The 17,060-nt window shown below is 35.4% G+C and overlaps 2 protein-coding genes across 2 annotated transcripts in view; both read left to right on the top strand.

Moving 5' to 3' along the window:
* Nucleotides 1-13,174, top strand: part of LOC119495339 — a 296,329-nt gene extending 283,155 nt beyond the window's left edge. Inside the window, exons 34-40 of the mRNA XM_037781700.1 lie at nt 11,315-11,614; nt 11,765-11,854; nt 11,996-12,083; nt 12,337-12,434; nt 12,585-12,619; nt 12,902-12,943; nt 13,120-13,174. Of these exons, the coding sequence (XP_037637628.1) occupies nt 11,315-11,614; nt 11,765-11,854; nt 11,996-12,083; nt 12,337-12,434; nt 12,585-12,619; nt 12,902-12,943; nt 13,120-13,155 (689 nt within the window). The 3' untranslated portion in view covers nt 13,156-13,174. The remainder of the gene's footprint in view (nt 1-11,314; nt 11,615-11,764; nt 11,855-11,995; nt 12,084-12,336; nt 12,435-12,584; nt 12,620-12,901; nt 12,944-13,119) is intronic.
* A 596-nt stretch (nt 13,175-13,770) lies between these two features.
* Nucleotides 13,771-16,550, top strand: LOC119495943. The gene is made up of 8 exons (XM_037782881.1): nt 13,771-13,928; nt 14,164-14,478; nt 14,708-15,004; nt 15,377-15,464; nt 15,718-15,815; nt 15,965-15,999; nt 16,282-16,323; nt 16,500-16,550. The coding sequence occupies exons 1-8, from the start codon at nt 13,883-13,885 to the stop codon at nt 16,533-16,535; spliced, it is 957 nt and encodes a 318-aa protein (XP_037638809.1). The 5' UTR covers nt 13,771-13,882; the 3' UTR covers nt 16,536-16,550.
* The last annotated feature ends 510 nt before the right edge of the window (nt 16,551-17,060 follow it).

Below are 17,060 nucleotides of genomic sequence, written 5' to 3' on the forward strand. Positions count from 1 at the left end.
GTGACAACGTCGTCTGGATCAATAGACGGAACAAGAGTAACCATCAATGCAAATGTCCCCAATGTTTTCACTGTGACTATGAGTGAACTGATGACAGAGAGCAGTGGCTGGTATTGGTGTGTTAAAGGAGACTTACAGATGCCAGTACATTTAACTGTTACTGAGCAACCTGCCACTAGTAAGTTATTATAAATTATAAATATAAAATTGTAAATTATAAATATTTTGCAAGTGTCATTTATAAATGTTTTGATTCAATATAGAAGATGTATTTGGATTCATTATTGTCATTTTACTCTAGTATTCATTGTCCTGTTTTGGATTATAGCCACTCTTACAGCAACAAGCCATTTAACCACCTTATCATCAACTCCTGAGCCTGTGAATGTCACCACTGTTTTTGAGAAACCTACCACTAGTAAGTACTATATGTAATTTTCATTTATAAATATTTGTCATGTAAAACAATCTATGTGTTGATTTAATACAGAAGTGATATTAGCATTGAGTATTGTTGTATTACAGTGGTAATCATGGTGCTATTTTGAATTACTTACACAGTTACAGCAACAGGTTTAACCCCTGTGTCACCCACTCTTGAACCTGTGAATCTCACCCCTGCACCCACAGCTCAGGGTGTACACACAAGGTCAGCAGCCTTTGCATTAACATACAGTATTTAGAGAAATGTGGACATTTTGTGATCCAGAAAACAGTCCTTGTAAGAATCTGTACATGTGTTTTCACTGACATTAGAAGATAAGTTCTACTGAAAGACTAAATAACTTTTTAACTGCAGTATGTGACCAGGATAATGAATATAATTTAGACTACTGTTTAAATAAGACTGTTCTGTTTATTTATGTATTTATTTATTTATTGTTAATAATTTGCATTCAAATTTCCTGCTGCAGTCCTTCTGATCACCTAAAGATTGTCAGCATCCGTCTGAGCGTGTTGGTCTTCGTTGTCATGGTGACCTTGTTCATCTGTTTTATGATAAAAAGACACAGTAAGTATATGGTGAACTGATAAAACCAATTTGTGTTATAAATTTTTTGTTTATTCTACAATATTTTGTTTGAATTGAAGACTAGTTTGCATTACTGTCATCGAGCATTGAGAGTCCATAACAGGTGTTTTTTATCTGTCTCTCCTTTAGTGCAGACCAGAGCAGAATCATCAGACACAACAACGGTAAAATAAGTGGATTAATATATATTTTCACAGAGCAAACTGAATTACACAGTAGAGATGATTTCATTGTAATGTGTTTATGTTTACTACAGTTCTATACTGTACATGTATTGTTGTTAAGAAGATACAATAACCACAATCAGAACTTAACAAAACATGTCTTTGATCACAAAGCTATAATATAGTATTGTAAAGTATTGTTGATGTAGTCTAATGTAATGCCATCTAGTAAACTTCTGTAATCTTACTGTAAATTGGATGTGTTTTTCTCCTTCAACACAGGCTGAAGAGGAAGTAAGTTACGTGAGAAAAACTTCAGATGAGTTAACCCTTAACCATTAAAACTATAACTCATATTACACACTATAAATACACTTAAACACACATGAGTACACTTTTTATCATTTTTATTTTACAAACCACACCAGTAATTAAATGGAACAAATTTGAAATTCATCAAAAATGGAAACTTTCATATCTCTCTCTCCTTCTTTACCCAGAGGTCTGATGCAGAGAGTGATGTGGATGGAATATAAAGGGTGAATATTAAGATAACCAAACTCTGTCTGACTCTTCTCACGTACTGTAGTTCAGTATTTTCTGCCGACCATTTTGTTCTCACCAAGTCAAAATGTTGCCCTTAAATTGACTCTCTTATAAACTTGCATCATGTTTCTTTGCCATTCCTTCCTCATTTTCATTTTTCTTTTGTTCTCCAAATGGTTGAAAAGACGTCTCAGCAGCAAGTTGTTCGTTGTTGTTTTTTTCACCCTTGCCATGCATTTCTCTCCACCTCTGCATAGCGGCAAAACATTGCAATGAATGTTGTATTGTATATTGGGTTTACTGCGCTTAATTATTAGGTATAAATTTGCATTCTCATTTCTATTTTCAGGGTGTTTATATGCTCTCAATGTATACTAGCCATGTGTTTTAACTCATTTTTTTATAAGTATATGTTGTTGTTATTCCTTTAAAAGTGAATGCACATTTAATTTCATGTTCAGAGCAGTCATTATTTCAAATGTAACTAAATAAAGATAAACAACTTAATGGTTGCTGTAGAACAACAAACTGTGAAAAGGATATGTATTTATTTATATACATCAGCCAATCAACTGCAACTGTTGGAGGGGGAGGAGAGATGTGTTGCAGTTATATATTTACTAAAATGAGGAAATGGAAATTCAGTCTGTCAGTGCCTTGGTTCATGTAGTTTTATCTGACTCTGCTCACTCACCAACATGACTGTTCATCTCAGCTTTCTTCTCATCATCACTGGACTCATAGGTCGGTCACCAGGTTCATGTTACAATTTAGAAATGTGGGGTTTTATGCATCTAATTCTTTAAATGTCATTGAGTAATATACCCTCCAGTTTGTATTTCAAATATGTTGAAGAATATAATGACCTAATGTGTAAAACAACAGCTAGTATGAACATCTATTACATGCAGGTCATCTGAAGGAAGATTATTGTTAGAGAATAAAAGCATTAAAATGCTGTATTTGTTCTTGTTGCAGGAATTCACAGCATAACAACAGTCAGTGAAGTGTCAGTGAAGGCTGGAGACTCAATCTCCATCCCATGTCTCTATGACTCACAGTACATGAACCATGTAAAATACTTGTGTAAAGGATATTTCAGGAAGTTCTGCTCTTATGCAGTTACAACAAACCAACAAAATTCAGGAAAGTTTTCAATCTCTGATGACAAAGAGCAAAGAATCTTCACTGTGACTATAAAAGATCTGAAGGATGAGGACATTGATTACTGGTGTGCTGTGAAGATTGATGGAGGGTCAGATGTCAGAGAGTATTTTCACCTGTCAGTCACCAGAGGTAAGAGACCCTAAACATCTTTAAGCACATTTAAAATCCTTTGTGCAAACTGAGGAGATTCTCATTGTTTGCTGCCATTTTTTAATTACTTTGTCACTCTAAATGAATGTGAATAAATGTAAAGGTTGAGGACATTAATTATCCACCAGTTGTAATAAGATGTCTGAAACATCACCAGCATGTCCAAAGGCTTCTGCAATTTTCTATTGAATACTATTTGTTTTCCCTTAAGATACGCCCAGTCTCTATGTGGATCATCAGGAGATTACAGGATTTAAAGGACATAGTATAACCATAAATTGTCACTATCGTAACTCTGGAGAAATTGCGTGGTGCAGGCTGGGCAGCTCCTGTGTGACGACGCCGTCTGGATCAATAGACGGAACAACAGTAACCTTCAATGCAAGTGTCCCCAATGTTTTCACTGTGACTATGAGTGAACTGAGGACAGAGAGCAGCGGCTGGTATTGGTGTCTTAAAGGAGACTTACAGATGCCAGTACATGTAACTGTTACTGAGCAACCTGCCACTAGTAAGTTATTATAAATTATAAATATAAAATTGTGAATTATAAATATTTGTCAAGTGTCATTTATAAATGTTTTGATTTAATATAGAAGAGATATTAGGATTCATTATTGTCATTTTACTCTAGTATTCATTGTCTTGTTTTGGATTATAGCCACTCTTACATCAATAAGCCATTTAACCACCTTATCATCAACTCCTGAGCCTGTGAATGTCACCACTGTTTTTGAGAAACCTGCCACTAGTAAGTACTATATGTAATTTTCATTTATAAATATTTGTCAAGTACAACAATGTGTGTTGATCTAATACAGAAGTGATATTAGCATTGAGTATTGTTGTATTACAGTGGTAATCATGGTGCTATTTTGAATTACTTACACAGTTACAGCAACAGGTTTAACCCCTGTGTCACCCACTCTTGAACCTGTGAATCTCACCCCTGTCTTTGCAAGCAATGCACCCACAGCTCAGGGTGGACACCCAAGGTCAGAAGCCTTCACATTTGCATTAAACTATATAAATAGAATTCAAGTCTTTTTATTTCATTTGATTTGCATTATGTGATTTAAGCCGCAGTGTTCCAGTGGACCTGATGCGCTTCCTCATCCCTTTGAGTTTGCTGATCTTTGTTGTAATGGTGACATTGTGCATCTGGTTTGTGTTCAAAAGACACAGTAAGTCTATACTGAATTTTGATATTTCATACCAAAACGTTTTTGTTAATCATAAATATGTTTTACCATAAATGTAGACTATTGTGCATTATTGTCATTGAGCACTGATGATCACTAATTGGAGTTTTCATTGCTTCACTTTTAGAGCGGACCAAAGCAGAATCATCTGCCACAACAACGGTACAGTAAGATATGCTGATTCATTTCCCGTTACATTTCTCTTACAAAGAAAGAGACGCTCTATCGTGGCCATTTGCTTAATTTAACATTGCCGTGATACCAAGCGAAATAAAGAGTACACATTTCAGAGACTATACTGTATTGTCCATTTGCAGCTGCAGGACTGCCATGTAACACTGTAGCTGAACATCTAATAGTTATATTACACAGAATGCATCTTGATAATATCATTCTTGTGCATCTTTTAATAGGAGAATAGAGAAAGCATTGACAGATAGAAACTTAATTGAGCACATATGTGATGACAAATACAGTAATAGATTTAATGAATAAATCAATTATGATTATTGGTTGCCATTCATGTTCTGTCCTCTGCTCCTTCAACACAGACTCAAGAGGAAGTAACATACAGTACTGTTAAGAAAAAGAGAAGAACTTCAAACCCGGTAAGTGACTGTATGAATATTATTGGGGCTGAACCTTATGTTTGTTTTCTTTTTTAAAGTGGCAGTACAGGCAGTTTATTTTTGGCATCACTGGGCAAACATTCCATAATAACATTTCAGCATATTGTAATTCAAGTGTTCTGAAAGAAAACTAGACTTCTGAACCTCCTCATGGCTCTGTTTTTAAAAAAAATCTATTTTGTGACGTGAAACTTTGGCCAATCATAGGTCATTTCAGACAGAGCGTTCCTATTGGCTGTGCTCCGGCTGGTGGGCGGTGCTTGATATTTCCTCAACTGATCTCAACATGGCTGCCGGGTCACAAAATTTCTCAATAGGCATTACAGTAACAGAGTGTGCTTGTGCCTAGTTTGACCGTTTGATCACAGTTTGTGAGTGATCAACAGACTGCAGCTGGACGGCAGACTCCAGATCAGCTCTGACTAGTTGTTTTCCTCCGGTCTGTGAAAGCTTGCAGATGCCATTAGGACACCAGAGGACACAGAGGCACATGAGTTTGATCAGATTACCTGTATCATGCACTACTGTCAGGATATAGTAACCGTTTTATAAAAATAACTTTTTTTAAGCTTGTTTGCTCCATTTCTACCTACTGCTGCTTTAATATCAGTCTTGTGTCTTTTAATAGGAGAATATCCCTTAGAAAAAAGAAGTATACTTCAAGTTTATTTTATGAAGTAAACTTAGGTAAAGTTCAAGTTTTTTCCCAAGTATACTTTATTCAACAAGTATAATAATATCAATATACTAGTAGTATAGTTGTAAGTGTACTACTTCAATACTTCTTGGGACTAAATTGGCCCACTTTTTAGTTTATTAAAGTATACTTTAAATGTAAGAGTAATAAACTTTGAGTACACAACTAGTTTACATCCAAGTTGTATTTTGTACTGCAACTATAATATGAAATATACTACAAGTGAATTTATAGGTATACTGTTAGTTTACTAGTTATATACAGACGTAGGCAAAATCGTTGGTACCCTTCCGTTAAAGAAAGAAAAACCAACAATGGTCACTGAAATAACTTGAAACTGACAAAAGTAATAATAAATAAAAATTCACTGAAAATTAACTAATGAAAAATTGTTTTTGAATTATGGTTCAACAGAATCATTTAAAAAAACAAACTAATGAAACTGGCCTAAACAAAAATGATGGTACCCTTAACTTAATATTTTGTTGCACAACCTTTTGAGGCAATCACTGCAATCAAGTGATTTCTGTAACTCTCAATGAGACTTCTGCACCTGTCCACAGGTATGTTGGCCCACTCCTCCTGAGCAAACTGCTCCAGCTGTCTCAGGTTTGAAGGGTGCCTTCTCCGAATGCATGTTTCAGCTCCTTCCACAGATGTTCAATAGGATTTAGATCAGGGCTCATAGAAGGCCACTTCAGAATAGTCCAATGTTTAGTTCTTAGCCATTCTTGTGTGTTTTTAGCTGTGTTTTGGGTCATTATCCTGTTTGAGGACCCATGACCTGCAACTGAGACCAAGCTTTCTGACACTGGGCAGCACATTTCGCTCCAGAATGCCTTGATAGTCTTGAAATTTCATTGCACCCTGCACAGATTCAAGACACCCTGTGCCAGATGCAACAAAGCAGCCCCATAACATAACCGAGCCTCCTCCATGTTTCACATTAGGTACAGTGTTCTTTTCTTTGGATGCTTCATTTTTGCGTCTGTGAACATAGAGCTGATGTGACTTGCCAAAAAGCTCCAGTTTTGTCTCATCTGTCCAAAGGACATTCTCCCAGAAGCTTTGTGGCTTGTCAATATGCATTTTGGAAAATTCCAGTCTCGCTTTTTTATGATTTGGTGTCCTCCTGGGTCGTCTTCCATTAAGTCCACTTTGGCTCAAACAGTGACGGATGGTGCGATCTGACACTGATGTACCTTGACCTTGGAGTTCACCTCTAATCTCTTTGGAAGTTGTTCTGGGCTCTTTGGTTACCATTCGTATTATCCGTCTCTTCAATATGTCATCAATTTTCCTCTTGCGGCCACGTCCAGGGAGGTTGGCTACAGTCCCGTGGACCTTAAACTTCTGAATAATATGTGCAGCTGTAGTCACAGGAACGTCAAGCTGCTTGGAGATGGTCTTATAGCCTTTACCTTTAACATGAAGGTCTATAATGTTCTTTCTGATCTCCTGAGACAACTCTCTCCTTAGCTTTCTGTGGTCCATGTTCAGTGTGGTACACACCATGACACCAAACAGCACAGTGACTACTTTTCACCCTTTAAATAGGCAGACTGACTGATTAAAAGTTTGAAGACACCTGTGATGCTAATTACAGGACACACCTTAGTTTAACATGTCCCTATGGTCACATTATTTTACATCTTTTCTAGGGGTACCATCATTTTTGTCCAGGTCAGTTTCATTAGTTTGTTTTTTAAAATGATTCTGTTGAACCACAATTCAAAAACAATGTCTGATTTTCATTAGTTCATTTTCAGTAATTTTTTATTTATTAATACTTTTGTCAGTTTCAAGTTATTTCAGTGACCATTGTGTGTTTTTCTCTCTTTAACGGAAGGGTACCAACAACTTTGCCTACGTCTGTACTTAGTGTAACCTATTAGTTTAATAGTTTTTACTGCAAGTATACTTGTACGTTTTCTTAAGTGAACTTTTAATACTTAGCAAAATAAACTTTTCTGTATACTTTTCAGTATAAGCCAAGTACACTAAGACTTTTCTGTATACTTGACGGTATAAACCAAGTATACTGAAGTATAATTTTGTTAAGTTTAGGTACAGGTAGGTAGATAGAAAGTAATCTGAAAGCATACACTCTTATTTTAAGTTTAAAAAAAGTATACTAATAGCATACTTGAAAAAAAAAAAATTTTGTAAGAGATAGTAAGCATTGACAGATAAAATCTTAACTGAGCACATCGGTGATCACACATACAGTATTAGGTTTAATGAATACATCAATTATGGTTATTGGTTGCCATTCATGTTCTGTCCTCTGCTCCTTCAACACAGGCTCAAGAGGCAGTAACATACAGTACTGTTAAGAAAAAGAGAAGAACTTCAGCCCCGGTAAGTGACTGTATGAATATTATTGGGGGAACCTTATGTTTCTTTTCTTTTTTCTTAAGCATGACACACCTCAAAATTATTAATATTTTCTTTGGACTATTGTATAAAATAAGGTTTTAGTAAACTCTAATTCCTCTCATGTGTTCGCCTTAAAAAGGAAGTATTTTTATGAAATGGTTCATGATTAATTTTTCAACAAAGGTGGTCATGTTGATGTAATCTAATCAGATCTAGTCTAATAAATTGGTGTTTAGCCTTTATTTAAATAACGTTTGTTTTGCTCCTTCATCAGGCTGAAGAGGAAGTAACATACAGCAATGTTACGCAGATGAGAAAAACTTCAGTTAAGGTAACCATAAACCAATTAAACCACAACCTGTATTACACAACATAAGCACAAGAAAAGACACGCTCAAATAGCATTTATTATTTCATCATACACATTTGTATATGAATGAAGCAAAAAACAAAAAAAGGTTTAACTGTTCAATCGATCTGTTTCACATCTGTCTCTTCTTTATTACCCAGAGATCAGAAGCTAAGAGTGATGTGGACGTGATGTACAGCTTTGTGGTTACTGTCGAACAACAAACTGTGCAAACGGTAAGTTTTAACAGCCCAGTCTCACACTGTTGCTCACATACATGGTGTAACTTTTTTCCCTCATTTTTTAGCCACACTGCTAGTGTGGCGGTAGATTATTAGGCTGCTTAATCTTTGATCTTTCTTACTACCTGTCATTTTTTCTTCTGTTCTGCAACAGGTTGAAGCAAAAGATGAGGATGTAACATATAGCAGGTTGGCCCAGCACCAGCAAAACCTGTAACCCCATGTTAACCCTACATCTTATCTGCCTGTCTATCACTGGACTCTTTTCTTAAATGATAGTGTTGCAATGTGTTGCCATCTGTTCTTTGGTTTTGCAACAACTTCTTACTTCTTTTTAATTTTGAGGGTTTACACCTTCTCCTTTTTTTATTCTCCTCTGCATAGCTGCAAAATGTTTCACACAAGTGATGAACTGGGCCTGGTTTCCCAAAAGCATCTTAAAGCTAAGATGTTTGCAATATCCATCTTACGACCCTTCTTAAGCTGAAGAAGTGTTTCCCAAAAACTTAGACAAAAGCGTTCCACTCTTAGCAATGATCCTATCGACTCGTAGGAGGTTAAAGAGCATCTTAAGAAGCTTCAGAACCTGCAGGAGGAACAAAAATAACATGTTTTACTGAAGTTTTTATTCTTTTTGTTTATTATAATCTGTACTGTATTGAACAGTGATGTTGTTTAAGTAACGTTTGATGTAAAATGAAGGATAATGTTTAAAATAAAAAATAAGAAAATGAAATGAAACTAATGCACAAATGAATTCAGCAGTTGATCTACCAGTTTCTGTTGTCGTCTTCCTCCTTTCCTTTTTCTTGTCTTGTAATATATTCATCTCTTCTGGCTGAAACGCCACTGTCCTGATGTTATTTTTGCATTTTCCCCATCTTCTCTCTTCTTTTTATTAATGGTGCATGCTTGCCACACGATTAGATGTTTAATATAGAAGAGACTACATTCACAATAGATGATGTGTGCATTTGTGAAGATTATAAGAATGGCCACTGTTTCATTTTGTGTTTAAAATGTGTTTAAATCTGCAGAATATTTTTTGCATCATTTTGCAAAAACTCCATAATAACCTTTCAGCATATTGTAATTCAAGTGTTCTGAGAGAAAACTAGATTTCTGTACCTCCTCATGGCTCAGTTTTCAAGAATTAAAAAATCTAGCACATGATGGGAGACTTTGGCCAATCAGAGGTCATTTCAGAGAGAGAGCGTTCCTATTGGCTGTTCATTTAACAGAGGCAGCTGTCAATCACTCGCAAACTCTGATCAAACAGTCAAACTGGGCAGTGCTGATCAAATATGAATCAATATTCTGTTACAGTAATGACTATTTCTCAACTCAAATGTTTTCAGAAACATCTTGTAGTGTACTGTTTAGCTGTAAAATGAGAAAATTTGTGACCCGGCTAACATGTTGAAATCGGTTGGGGAAATACCAAGCGCAAAATATATACCGGCGCAAACTTTCTCGTTTTACAGTTAAACAGTACATTGTAAACTTAGCCTGTATGTCTCCTTTGTGGTAACTAAAACGCAGGTTTTGAAAGATGAATAAGTACACTCAAATAGCATTCATTATTTCATCATACACATTTGAAGCAAACAAAACCAGAAAAAACAGGTTAAACTGTTCAATTGATCTTTTTTACGCCCATCTCTTCTTTCTTACCCAGTTGTCAGATGCTAAGAGTGATGTAGATGTGATGTACAACTCTGGTTACTATAGATCAACAAGCTGTGCAAAGGTTATATATTCATTTATATACATCATCCAATCAACTGCAGCTGATGGAGGGGGAGGAGAGATGTGTTGCAGTTGTATATTTAGAAAATGAGGAAATAGAAAATCAGTCTGTCAGTGCCTTGGTTCATGTAGTTTTATCTGACTCTGCTCACTCACCAACATGACTGTTCATCTCAGCTTTCTTCTCATCATCACTGGACTCACAGGTTGGTCCCCAGGTTCATGTTACAATTTAGAAATGTGGGTTTTTATGCATCTAATTTAATGTCATTGAGTAATATACCCTCCAGTTTGTATTTCAAATATTTTGAAGAATATAATGACCTGATGTGTAAAACAACAGCTAGTATGAACATCTATTACATGCAGGTCATCTGAAGGAAGATTATTGTTAGTGAATAAAAGCATTAAAATGCTGTATTTGTTCTTTTTGCAGGAATTCACAGCATAACAACAGTCAGTGAAGTGTCAGTGAAGGCTGGAGATTCGGTCACTATCCCATGTCTCTATGACTCACAGTACATGAACCATGTGAAATACTTGTGTAAAGGATATTATTGGAAGTATTGTTCTTATGCAGTTAAAACAAACAAACCAAGTAGTTCAGGAAAGTTTTCAATCTCTGATGACAAAAGTCGAAGAATCTTCACTGTAACTATAAAAGATCTGACTGATGAGGACACTGATTACTGGTGTGCTGTGGAGATTGATGGAGGGTCAGATGTCGGAGAGTATTTTCACCTGTCAGTCACCAGACGTAAGAGACCCTAAACATCTTTAAGCACATTTCAAATCCTTTGTGAACACTGAGGAGGTTCTCATTGTTTGCTGCAAATATGATAATTTGTTTTCTTTTTCATTACTTTGTCACTCAGAAGTAATGAAATTACATTTAAATGTTGAGGACAGTTATTATCCACCAGTTTTAATAGCACCTCTGAAACATCACCAGCATGTATCAAAGACTTCTGCAATTTTCTCTTGAATACTATTTGTTTTCCCTTAAGGTACGCCCAGTCTCTATGTGGATCATCAGGAGATTACAGGATTTAAAGGACATAGTATAACCATAAATTGTCACTATCGTAACTCTGGAGAAATTGCGTGGTGCAGGCTGGGCAGCTCCTGTGTGAATACGTCGTCTGGATCAATGGATGGAACAAGAGTAAACATCAATGCAAATGTCCCCAATGTTTTCACTGTGACTATGAGTGGACTGAGGACAGAGAGCAGCGGCTGGTATTGGTGTCTTAAAGGAGACTTACAGATGCCAGTACATGTAACTGTTACTGAGCAACCTGCCAATAGTAAGTTATTATAAATTCTAAATATAAAATTGTAAATTATAAATATTTTGCAAGTGTCATTTATAAATGTTTTGATTTAATATAGAAGATGTATTTGGATTCATTATTGTCATTTTACTCTAGTATTCATTGTCTTGTTTTGGATTATAGCCACTCTTACAGCAACAAGCCATTTAACCACCTTATCATCAACTCCTGAGCCTGTGAATGTCACCACTGTTTTTGAGAAACCTGCCACTAGTTGGCACTATATGTAATTTTCATTTATAAATATTTGTCAAATACAACAATGTGTGTTGATTTAATACAGAAGTGATATTAGCATTGAGTATTGTTGTATTACAGTGGTAATCATGGTGCTATTTTGAATTATTTACACAGACACAGCAACAGGTTTAACCCCTGTGTCACCCACTCTTGAACCTGTGAATCTCACCCCTGCACCCACAGCTCAGGGTGTACACCCAAGGTCAGCAGCCTTTGCATTAACATACAGTATTTAGAGAAATGTGGACATTTTGTTATCCAGAAAACAGTCCTTGTAAGAATCTGTACATGTGTTTTCACTGACATTAGAAGATAAGTTCTACTGAAAGACTAATAACTTTTTAACTGCAGTATGCGACCAGGATGATGAATATGTTTTAGACTACTGTTTAAATAAGACTGTTCTGTTTATTTATTTATTGTTAATTAATTTGCATTCAAATTTCCTGCTGCAGTCCTTCTGAACACCTAAAGATTTTCGGCATCCGTCTGAGCGTGTTGGTCCTCGTTGTCATGGTGACCTTGTTCATCTGTTTTATGATCAAAAGACACAGTAAGTATATGGTGAACTGATAAAACCAATTTGTGTTATAAACTTCTGGTTATTCTACAATATTTTGTTTGAATTGAAGACTAGTTTGCATTACTGTCATCGAGCATTGAGAGTCCGTAACAGGTGTTTTTTTTTCTGTCTTTCCTTTAGTGCAGATCAGAGCAGAATCATCAGACACAACAACGGTACAATATGTGGATTAATATATATTTTCCCAGAGCAAACTGAATTACACTGTAGAGATGATGTCATTGTAATGTGTTCATGTTTACTACAGTTCTATACTGTACATGTATTGTTGTTAAGAAGATACAGTAACTACAATCAAAACTCAACAAAACATGTCTTTGATCACAAAGCTATAATATAGTATTGTAAAGTATTGTTGATGTAATCTAATGTAATGCCATCTAGTAAACTTCTGTAATCTTACTGTAAATTGGATGTGTTTTTCTCCTTCAACACAGGCTGAAGAGGAAGTAAGATACGTGAGAAGAACTTCAGATGAGGTAACCCTTAACCATTAAAACCACAACTCATATTACACAATATAAATACACTTAAACACACATGAGTACACTTTTTATCATTTTTATTTTACAAACCACACCAGTAATTAAATGAAACAAATTTGAAATTCATCAAAAATGGAAACTTTCATATCTCTCTCTCCTTCTTTACCCAGAGGTCTGATGCAGAGAGTGATGTGGATGGAATATAAAGGGTGAATATTAAGATAACCAAACTCTGTCTGACTCTTTTTACGTACTGTAGTTCAGTATTTTCTGCCGACCATTTTGTTCTCACCAAGTCAAAATGTAGCCCTTTAATTAAGTCTCTTATAAACTTGCATCATGTTTGCTTTGTATTGCATAGTTTCTTTGCCATTCCTTCCTCATTTTCATTTGTCTTTTGTTCTCCAACTGGTTGAAAAGACGTCTCAGCAGCAAGTTGTTCGTTGTAGATTTTTTCACCCTTGCCATGCATTTGTATCCACCTCTGCATAGCGGCAAAACATCACAATGAATGTTGTATTGTATATTGGGTTTGCTGCGTTTAATTATTAGGTATAAATTTGCATTCTCATTTCTATTTTCAGAGTGTTTATACGCTCTCAATGTATACTAGCCATGTGTTTTAACAAATTTTTTTATAAGTATATGTTGTTGTCATTCCCTTAAAAGTGAATGCACATTTAATTTCATGTTCAGAGAAGTCTTTATGTCAAATGTAACTAAATGAAGATAAACAACTTAATGGTTGCTGTATAGCAACAAACTGTGCAAAGGTTATATATTTATTTATATACATCATCCAATCAACTGCAACTGTTGGAGGGGGAGGAGAGATGTGTTGCAGTTGTATATTTACTAAAATGAGGAAATAGAAAATCAGTCTGTCAGTGCCTTGGTTCATGTAGTTTTATCTGACTCTGCTCACTCACCAACATGACTGTTCATCTCAGCTTTCTTCTCATCATCACTGGACTCACAGGTCAGTCACCAGGTTCATGTTACAATTTAGAAATGTGGGTTTTTTATGCATCTAATTCTTTAAATGTCATTGAGTAATATACCCTCCAGTTTGTATTTCAAATATGTTGAAGAATATAATGACCTAATGTGTAAAACAACAGCTAATATGAACATCTATTACATGCAGGTCATCTGAAGGAAGATTATTGTTAGAGAATAAAAGCATTAAAATGCTGTATTTGTTCTTGTTGCAGGAATTCACAGCCTATCAATCAGTAAAATGTCAGTGAAGGCTGGAGATTCAATCTCCATCCCATTTGTCTATGGCTCACAGTACAAGAACCATGTGAAATACTTGTGTAAAGGAAATCATTGGTCCTCCTGCTCTTATGTAGTTAAAACAAACCAACAAAATTCAGGAAAGTTTTCAATCTCTGATGACAAAGAGCAAAGAATCTTCACTGTGACGATAAAAGATCTGACGGATAAAGACACTGATTATTGGTGTGCTGTGGAGATTGATGACGGGCCAGATGTCGGAGAGTATTTTCAACTGTCAGTCACCAGAGGTAAGAGACCTTAAAGCATCTTTAAGCACATTTCAAATCCTTTGTGCAAACTGAGGAGGTTCTCATTGTTTGCTGCCATTTTTTAATTACTTTGTCACTCTAAATGAATGTGAATAAATGTAAAGGTTGAGGACATTAATTATCCACCAGTTGTAATAAGATGTCTGAAACATCACTAGCATGTACCAAAGGCTTCTGCAATTTTCTATTGAATTTGTTTTCCCTTAAGGTACGCCCAGTCTCTATGTGGATCATCAGGAGATTACAGGATTTAAAGGACATACTATAACCATAAACTGTCACTATCTTAACTATGGAGAAATGAAGTGGTGTAGGGGCGTCTTCTGTGTGACGACGCCGTCTGGATCAATACATGGAACAAGAGTAACCATCAGTAGGAGTGTCCCCAATGTTTTCACTGTGACTATGAGTGAACTGAGGACAGAGAGCAGCGGCTGGTATTGGTGTCTTAAAGGAGACTTACAGATGCCAGTACATGTAACTGTTACTGAGCAACCTGCCACTAGTAAGTTATTATAAATTATAAATATAAAATTGTGAATTATAAATATTTGTCAAGTGTCATTTATAAATGTTTTGATTTAATATAGAAGAGATATTAGGATTCATTATTGTCATTTTACTCTAGTATTCATTGTCCTGTTTTGGATTATAGCCACTCTTACATCAACAACCCATTTAACCACCTTATCATCAACTCCTGAGCCTGTGAGTGTCACCACTGTTTTTTAGAAACCTAAGTACTATATATAATTTTCATTTATAAAAATTTGTCAAGTACAACAATGTGTGTTGATTTAATACAGAAGTGAAATTAGCATTGATTATTGTTGTATTTCAGTGGTAATCATGGTGCTATTTTGAATTACTTACACAGTTACAGCAACAGGTTTAACCCCTGTGTCACCCACTCTTGAACCTGTGAATCTCACCCCTGCACCCACAGCTCAGGGTGTACACCCAAGGTCAGCAGCCTTTGCATTAACATACAGTATTTAGAGAAATGTGGACATTTTGTTATCCAGAAAACAGTCCTTGTAAGAATCTGTACATGTGTTTTCACTGACATTAGAAGATAAGTTCTACTGAAAGACTAATAACTTTTTAACTGCAGTATGCGACCAGGATGATGAATATATTTTAGACTACTGTTTAAATAAGACTGTTCTGTTTATTTATTTATTGTTAATTCATTTGTATTCAAATTTCCTGCTGCAGTCCTTCTGAACACCTAAAGATTTTCGGCATCCGTCTGAGCGTGTTGGTCCTCGTTGTCATGGTGACCTTGTTCATCTGTTTTATGATCAAAAGACACAGTAAGTATGTGGTAAACTGATGAAACCAATTTTTGTTATAAATTTCTGTTTATTCTACAATATTTTGTTTGAATTGAAGACTAGTTTGCATTACTGTCATCGAGCATTGAGAGTCTGTAACAGGTGTTTTTTTTCTGTCTCTCCTTTAGTGCAGACCAGAGCAGAATCATCAGACACAACAACGGTACAATATGTGGATTAATATATATTTTCACAGAGCAAACTGAATTACACTGTAGAGATGATTTCATTGTAATGTGTTTATGTTTACTACAGTTCTATGATGTACATTTATTGTTGTTAAGAAGATACAGTAACCACAATCAGAACTTAACAAAACATGTCTTTGATCACAAAGCTATAATATAGTATTGTAAAGTATTGTTGATGTAATCTAATGTAATGCCATCTAGTACAATTCTGTAATCTTACTTTAAATTGGATGTGTTTTTCTCCTTCAACACAGGCTGAAGAGGAAGTAAGATACGTGATAAAAACTTCAGGCGAGGTAACCCTTAACCATTAAAACCACAACTCATGTTACACAATATAAATACACTTAAACACACATGGGTACACTTTTTATCATTTTTATTTTACAAACCACACCAGTAATTAAATGAAACAAATTTGAAATTCATCAAAAATGGAAGCTTTCATATCTCTCTCTCCTTCTTTACCCAGAGGTCTGATGCAGAGAGTGATGTGGATGGAATATAAAGGGTGAATATTAAGATAACCAAACCCTGTCTGACTCTTTTCACGTACTGTAGTTCAGTATTTTCTGCCGATCATTTTGTTCTCACTAAGTCAAAATGTTGCCCTTTAATTAAGTCTCTTATAAACTTCCATCATGTTTGCTCTTTGTATTGCATAGTTTCTTTTGTTGTCCAAATGATTGAAAAGACGTCTCAGCAGTAAGTTCGTTGTTGTTGTTTCAACCTTGCCATGCATTTGTATCCACCTAGCGGCAAAACATTGCAATGAATATTGTATTGTATATTGGGTTTTACTGCGCTTAATTATTAGGTATAAATTCACAATAATATAATCCTCATTTCTATTTTCGGGGAGTTTATACACTCTCAATGTATACTAGCCATGTGTTTTAACTAATTTGTTTAATGTATATGCTGTTTTCATTCCTTTAAAAGTGAATGCACATTTAATTTCATGTTTAGAGAAGTCATTATGTCAAATGTAACTAAATAAAGATAAACAGATTGCAGTGCACAGAGGAGTACA

Source organism: Sebastes umbrosus, chromosome 10, assembly GCF_015220745.1.
Source record: "Sebastes umbrosus isolate fSebUmb1 chromosome 10, fSebUmb1.pri, whole genome shotgun sequence".
In the NCBI taxonomy this organism is placed as follows: Eukaryota; Metazoa; Chordata; class Actinopteri; order Perciformes; family Sebastidae; genus Sebastes; species Sebastes umbrosus.

What these genes read in the sequence shown, in the direction of transcription:
- LOC119495943 (XM_037782881.1), top strand. Translation starts at nt 13,883, where the DNA reads ATGACTGTTCATCTCAGCTTTCTTCTCATCATCACTGGACTCACAG. An exon ending in CATCATCACTGGACTCACAG is followed by an intron (nt 13,929 to 14,163) that starts GTCAGTCACCAG and finishes TTCTTGTTGCAG; the next exon opens with GAATTCACAGCCTATCAATC. An exon ending in TTTTATGATCAAAAGACACA is followed by an intron (nt 15,816 to 15,964) that starts GTAAGTATGTGG and finishes TCTCTCCTTTAG; the next exon opens with TGCAGACCAGAGCAGAATCA.